Source organism: Otolemur garnettii, unplaced genomic scaffold (assembly GCF_000181295.1).
Source record: "Otolemur garnettii isolate 467f Iridium unplaced genomic scaffold, OtoGar3 scaffold01083, whole genome shotgun sequence".
Classification (NCBI taxonomy): domain Eukaryota; kingdom Metazoa; phylum Chordata; class Mammalia; order Primates; family Galagidae; genus Otolemur; species Otolemur garnettii.
This window is the reverse complement of record NW_003853478.1, coordinates 1-6,726: the sequence shown is the minus strand read 5'-3', so window position 1 is coordinate 6,726 and position 6,726 is coordinate 1. Positions and strand designations below refer to the sequence as shown.

Here is a 6,726-nt window from a genome sequence, read left to right as displayed (position 1 = left end):
GGACACTAGAAGCCAACAACTACGGGCATCTGAGCAGTCTCGGAGTCACCTGAGGGCGGGGCGGGGGCAGCCTCAGAGTCACCCGAGGGGGGGACAGGGGCAGCCTCGGAGTCACCCGAGGGCGGGGCGGGGGCAGCCTCGGAGTCACCTGAGGGGGGGACGGGGGCAGCCTCGGAGTCACCAGAGGGAGGCGCAGGGGCAGCCCCATCGCCTGTCACTGTGGGCAGCATCAGGTAGTCCAGGGTCCAGTACCGCAGGTAGCTTGTTCTCAGGTTCTGCTTCATGGAGCTGCCATCCATCTTCTTGGTGATTTCCAGGTAACTGCCCTTCTCCACGGTGTAGGCATCCCAGTGGGTGGGCACGGCCGAGTGGCCCATGTTGGGGTCCCTGCAGAGTAAGAAGAGGCTAGAGACCTGTGCCCCTAGTCCAGCTCTGCGTCCTCTGTGCTGACCTGGGGCCTCACAGCCTCTCACTGTGATGGGGCTCAGGCCAGAGCTCTCATCCTCATAGGCAGACAGGGATCCCAAGACTCAGGAAGGTCCAGAGTCTCCCAGCTGGCAAGTGAGGGAACATTGACTAGAACCCAGGCCTCAGGGCCTGGTGGCACAAAACCCTCAGCCCTGGGCTCAACCCCATGCCTTACCCAGTTCTGGCAAAGTTGGTCCAGTAGGCGATCATGGTCTTGGAGACAGTCCTGTCTTGGTTCCGGTAGCCCAGGGGGGTGGCCATGGGCTTCCCGAAGACATACTGTATGTCATCAGCATGGTCCGCCCCCACCCACTTGGGGTAGACAGGCATCCGGGAGGGATGGGAAAACAGGTAGGTGTAGGTCTTGGCACTCCTGAAGGGGTGGGGAGAGACCACCAAGTAGGCAGGGTGCTCACCTGGGGCTGCCCCTCTCAGAGAGGACCCTGCAGGGAGGCATGGGGGTGGGGAGGAACAGCAAAGGGTCTGGGGAAGGGAAAGCCATGGACCAAATGTATGCACTTGTGGGACCTAAGATTTTGATTGTATTTGCACCTCACCTCTATGAAACATTTTGAGGTATCTTCCTCCTATAATTCAGTATCAAGAAGGTACTTTTCTCTCCAAGTGAATTTTGATTCTTCATTTGATTGGATAAAGTATATGCCCTTACCTGTTTCCCTTTTCTTTTTTATTTTATTTTATTTTATTTATTTTTTTGAGACAGAGCCTCAAGCTGTTGCCCTGGGTAGAGTGCCTTGGCATCACAGCTCACAGCAACCTCCAACTCCTGAGCTTAAAAGCGATTCTCCTGTCTCTGTCTCCCAAGTACCTGGGACTACAAGCACCCACTACAACGCCTGGCGAATTTTTGGTTGCAGCCATCACTGTTGTTTGGTGGGCCCAGACTGGATTTGAACCTGCCAGCTCAGGTTTATGTGTCTGGCACCTTAGCTGCTTGAGCCACAGGCACCAAGCCACCTGTTTCCCTTTTCACCTTGACTGACAGGAAGCTCAAAGCTAAATTTATTATTTAGTTGCTGAAAAACTTTCATCCTAGACTTCTAGGTATAATTTTAACTTCCTATTATGATGCCCTAACTCCACCCATTTTGAGCAAGTGAACCTGATTTACTCCATTTTATTAAGAGCTTGCAGCCCACCCCCCACCTTTTGTAGCCAAAATAGCCCCTTGAGCAAACAGCAACCCTGCAAAAACAGGAAGGAAATTTAGCTGAGAGCTGCAGAATCTTGTGACAGCTGGGAAAAGAATCTTGTGAAAACCACAATCCTGTCACAAGTCTGTCTGGTCTGTGTGCAGTTTTTAGGTTCCCCCCCCGCCCATCCTCTAAGCCCCTTCCCCATAACTCTAACCTGGCAGATATTAGCTTCTGTAAAATTCTGCCTACACTAGGGCTTCCCATTCCCGACTTGAAGTGCCATATAAAAGCCTTACCCCCCTGCTTCCAGGTGGTTAAGAGACTGTGTTGTGAGCCTGTTCTTGACTGGCCAGCCCAATAAAGGATCGGTGCCTAATTTGAACTCAGTGTGCTGGTGTTTCTCTATAATTCCACTCACAGCAGCTACAACACTATCTGTTAAGCATTCCTAACTGCTTTTTTTTTTAATTTTAATTGGCTATTATTATATGGAGGTCTTTAATGTGGGTTATGGCCGAAATTATTTTTGTAAGTTGGCAAAGTTGAGGCCCAAAAGAGTCACTGGACAGAGACTGTCACCCAGTCTTCTCTCCATCTACACAGCATGAGAGGTAGAAGGTAGACCCAAGACTTCCCAGTGGGAAGAAATTAGCCAAAAATTAGCCAGGTGTTGTGGCAGGTGCCTGTAGTCCCAGCTACTTGGGAGGCAGAGACAGGAGAATCGCTTTTAAGCTCAAGAGTTGGAGGTTGCTTTGAGCTGTGATGCCAAGGCACTCTACCCAGGGCGACTAAGGCTGAGGGGCCAGACAGGGTGGGGGATCATGGGAGTGTGGCAGGTGAAGAGAGGATCTCCTCGGTCTTGCCAGGCCTCAGTAAAGTGGGTGGTGCAGGCATGGTGGGGACTTGAGCACCACTTTCCCAGGCAACCCAGCCACGCATGAGCGGCCCACAGTGAGGCCACAGCAGGAAACTGAAGTATCCCAGGGAGCCACCCCTTCCCAGACCCTCACCTGGCATTGGCTCTGTGCTGGGCCAGAGCAATCTCTGTGGGCACCAGGAAGAGGATATCAGTCTCAAAGTCCACCACAGTCTTCTTCTTGTTCTCCTGGGATGGGTCCTGGGCCCAGGACTTGGTGTAGACATCAAAGGTAGACCTGGCACCTGCGAGCCCTTTGGTGATGGTGAGCCCACTGACTAGCTTGTAGAAGTCCTCCCTATAGGGACCAGGTGGGCACTGACACTCTCCCCATTCCAATGGGAGGATGTCCACACACCCTCCCCAGCCAGTGTGACTTTCCTCAACCCCATCCCCTGTTGATGCCTTCCACCTCCGGGCCCAGTCCTTCCCAGCAGCCCTGCACCACACATTTGCCCTGGGTGTTACGCCCCCTGCTCACTCTGTGACATCCTTTTTGTCCTTGTTGATGGCTGGCATGTCAATGCTGGCAAAGATGTGACCATCCATGTTGTTGGTGCCCGCAATGTAGTCGATGTCTGCAGTGTTGGCGTACAGGTTGACAGGGTCGTCGGGGATGAAGTCTCCATCGATGACAGGGGTAAAGCCCAGATAGTGCAGCATGGGGTCTGGGGGGAGAGCCAGAAGGTTCTTGCACCTCCCGGTGTCCACCTGGCCTTCCCCTTGGCCTCCTGGACTGCAGGTGCAGACGTCCTCCCTTCTCTGACCCAGACCAGTGTTTCTCAGCCTGGGTGCTTCCCCGGTCTGTGACAATCAACAGTGTCTCCAGACTTTACCACAAGCCCCCAGGTGGAGAGCCACTGTCTAGGGGCCAGGTCTGTCCTCTTGCTTCAGTGTCACCCCTTTCTGTTCTCCCTTTCTTGCTGGACTGAAATCAGGCAGGAGGAAGACCCAGAAGCAAGTGACGGAGCTGATGGAGAAGGAGGTGCTCTCGGGCTGGTTCTAGTCTGCTGGCCAAAGACTGTGCGAGGCCTGCATTGCCTCCTGTCCTGTGGACTGGCCCGCAGGCCCAGGTAGCTGCCTGGCGCAGGGGGCACAGCCCGGCTCTCATTAGGCCACAGCCCAGTTTTCTTCCCCTGGCCTGTACTGTGGGCTGTCGGCTCTCCTAGCTCTTACAGGTTAGTTTCTGGTAGGTCAGGAGGCGGATGTTGGGCCTTCCCTGCATGTCACCTTAAGAACAAGCAAGAGAGTACTGCAGCCTGCCAGGCGGGAAGGGCAGAGGCTCAGTTGGTGTTTGCTGAGTGAGCATATGAGCAGCCGTGTAGCACACAGGCTCCCTCTTGGCCTGGGGTCTGTGACTCTCCCAGAAACTATGCGCCATTTACTGCATGTGTGTGCATTGATGGGGGGCGTGGCTCCACACTCAGCAGTTCCTCAAAGGCAGATGTCCATGACTCAGGGAAGATAAGAAGAAAGAACGACCCCCTTACGGATGCATCCACTGAGGCCCATGGGGGGGGCAGTGAGTTGCCTGCAACTGAGTGACAGTGCCCTCCCCACACCTTGAGACCCCATGAGCCCCCCGCCCCGGCAGCACCTACTCACACTCCATGCCTGCCAGGGGCATCTTATAGGCCAGCGTCAGGGCTCGGGGGTCAGTAACCTTCAGACACTTGGCCATCCTGGTGGTATTGTCCACGGGGCAGCCCACCTTCTCAGCAATCTGGGAGTGAGTACAGGTAGGCAGGGCACAGAACAATGGGGGGCAAGAAGGAAGGGTCTGGGGTGGAGAAAGGGGACAAGGAAGGCCCCCTCTCTGGCATCTAAAGTGAGTCCCCCCACCCTCCCTGTCCTCTTCCACTTACCTTTTTGGCCCAGAAGAGTGGGTTCTTCTGGATGACCCAGGGGCTCAGCGCCACACCGCTCTGACTGATGGCTCGCCGAATGAGGCCTTTGTTGTATGGGGATAGGGTCTGCAACACCCAGAAGTCCTGTCACCAAGGCTGCAGCCCACCCTGGGTTCAGCTGAGGACACCCTTGACAGCCCCACCCTCCTCCTTCCCTCCACCCCACCCTATAATCTCCCTCCAAACCCTTGGGGCAGCCCCTTCCTTCCAGGGGTCCCCAGACCTGCAGAGAGACGCTAGCACCTCCAGCCGATTCCCCAAAGATAGTGATGCTGTTGGGGTCACCCCCAAAGGCTGCAATGTTCCTCTTCACCCAAGCGATGGCCATGTGCTGATCCCGAAGGCCATAGTTACCTGGGGGCAGGGAGATGGACCTTCCTTCAGGACTTTCATGGGAGAGGGCTGGAGGGTGCTAGAGACTACTGGCTTGGGGCTTGTGCTCAGTGGGCCCAAGTCCATGAGGGAGGGATGGAAAGGTCCTCAACAGAGTGGACAGCCCAGTAGAGCCCATGATGGTGAATGGCAGGCCCTCCAGGGGGCTAGGGTGGGGTAGGGGTTGGGGCAGGGCAGGGTAGTGGGAGGCCAGGCCCCCTAGTGTCCCCTCCCTGCTGCAGAATCTCCTGTCCCCTGTGCCCTGCAGCGTCTGCCTCAGTATGTCATTTTCTGTCTGTCATTGGGCCCTGCCCTCCTGGCCTCTCTCTGAGCCTCTGTTTGTCCAGTGTCTGTCCCACAGCCTCTTTGATTTCACTACGGCTGCCAAGGGGCTCCTGTGTCTCAGGTCTCAACTCCAGCCTCCTGACCTTTCTGTGGGACTATGGGGTGTTGTTTGGGCTCCAGGGGCCAAGGAGCATCCCCCAGGTGGGCTCAGCGCTCTCAGGGTCTAGAAGCTTGCTGTCCCACTCTCAGTGCCCAGGCGCCACATACCTGGCAGGTTGGCATCCCCAGTGCTGAGGAAGCCGAGAGGGCCAACACGATAGTTGAAGGTGACCACGATGACGTTGCCGCGTGTGGCAATCTCCTCCCCATCGTACAGGTAGTTCTTCCTGAAGTTGGCCCCATGGCCGGCCCCCATGAGGAAGGCCCCACCATAGATCCAGACCATAACGGGCAGGCCCTGGGAGACTGAGATGGGGGAGCAGTCAGTGACCCCTGACACCTGGCCCTCTTGGGAGCAGCCTGAGCCCCCCACCTGCTGGGACCATGGCTCGTGGGGCGGCACGTGGGGCGCTGCTGGGCTGGGGCCCCTCCCGCCTCTGCAGGGTTTCTGGCAAGTTCAGCTTTGCTGGCCTCAGACACAAGCCAGGAGCAGGGTTCGGTTCTCCTGAGAAGAAGGGGCGACAGACCTTGCTTCCTGCCCTGGGGAACCCAGATGTTGAGGTAGAGGCAGTCTTCATCCCCGTAAGTGTCATCCTGGGTGATAGTGGCCTGCAGGCATCGCTTCTTGAATTCCTTGGCCTTCAGGGTCCCTGCAGCGGGTGTCAAGAAGGACTGGAGTGAAGACCCTCACACCACCTCCAGCTCAGGGCAGGCCCAGCACCCACCGCACCCACCTTGCCATCCAGGGTGTCGCTGGGGGTTCTCCAGGGCCTTGGTGGGGGCAGCAAAGGGGATTCCCCTGAAGATATCCACGGAGTCACCCAAGAGGCCGAGCTTCTTGTTAACGCCTTCCACGAAACCCCCTTCTGTGTACACGGCGCCTAGCTGGGAGAGAGAAGGGCAGGGTGGACTCAGGCCTGTCAACCTGAATCCAGAGGGGTGGCCTGAACAGACTTCAAAGGGGACAAATCTGCCCCTGGGACCAAGGCAGGACCCCCCTGCCACTAGCCCACAGGCTTGAGGAGCTGCTTACTAGCCCCACCCAACTCCCAGGGGTGTCTGTCCCCCGAATCTCAGAGGGAATGGTTCAATTGCTAATGTTACCACCCAGGAGTCCTTCTGGAAGGGGATGGAGGTTTGGGTGCTGGCTACGGCTGTCTGTGACATTGAGACTCAGTTTCCCTGCCTGTAAGGTATATGACAACAGTGTCTCCTTCGTGGTCTATTGGCATGGGATGGGAGGACTGTCCGACTGCTGGCGGTAGTGGCCGCCCAGTGTGTCCTGGGTACACCACACCCACCTGAGTGGCCTTCTTCCTTTCTCCTTCCCTTTGTCCCCATACAGAGCCCAAGTCCCTGTGTTCCTAGGAGGGTAGGAGAGTGGGGTAGGAGAGTAGAGGAGCCAGAAGTAACTGGGAAGGTGCCTCAGGCAGCATCTGCAGGGCATCTGAGCCTCTTTGAT

At 56.5% G+C, this 6,726-nt stretch overlaps 1 protein-coding gene across 1 annotated transcript; it reads right to left on the bottom strand.

Moving 5' to 3' along the window:
* Positions 1-5: 5 nt before the first annotated feature.
* LOC100944819 (bile salt-activated lipase-like) lies at positions 6-6,149 on the bottom strand. The gene is made up of 10 exons (XM_003803816.1): positions 5,999-6,149; positions 5,792-5,914; positions 5,373-5,570; positions 4,672-4,802; positions 4,407-4,514; positions 4,147-4,264; positions 3,023-3,209; positions 2,636-2,839; positions 644-841; positions 6-387 (listed from the first exon to the last, which is right to left on the bottom strand). The coding sequence occupies exons 3-10, from the start codon at positions 5,548-5,550 to the stop codon at positions 6-8; spliced, it is 1,506 nt and encodes a 501-aa protein (XP_003803864.2). The 5' UTR covers positions 5,551-5,570; positions 5,792-5,914; positions 5,999-6,149.
* Between the last annotated feature and the right edge of the window lie 577 nt (positions 6,150-6,726).

Coding starts and splice junctions, on each gene's coding strand:
- LOC100944819 (XM_003803816.1), bottom strand. CDS start 5,550: ATGGTCTGGATCTATGGTGGGGCCTTCCTCATGGGGGCCGGCCATGGG. Junction 4,515..4,671: donor GTGCTAGCGTCTCTCTGCAG/GTCTGGGGACCC, acceptor TGGGTGTTGCAG/ACCCTATCCCCATACAACAA. Junction 842..2,635: donor CAGCACAGAGCCAATGCCAG/GTGAGGGTCTGG, acceptor CCACCCCTTCAG/GAGTGCCAAGACCTACACCT.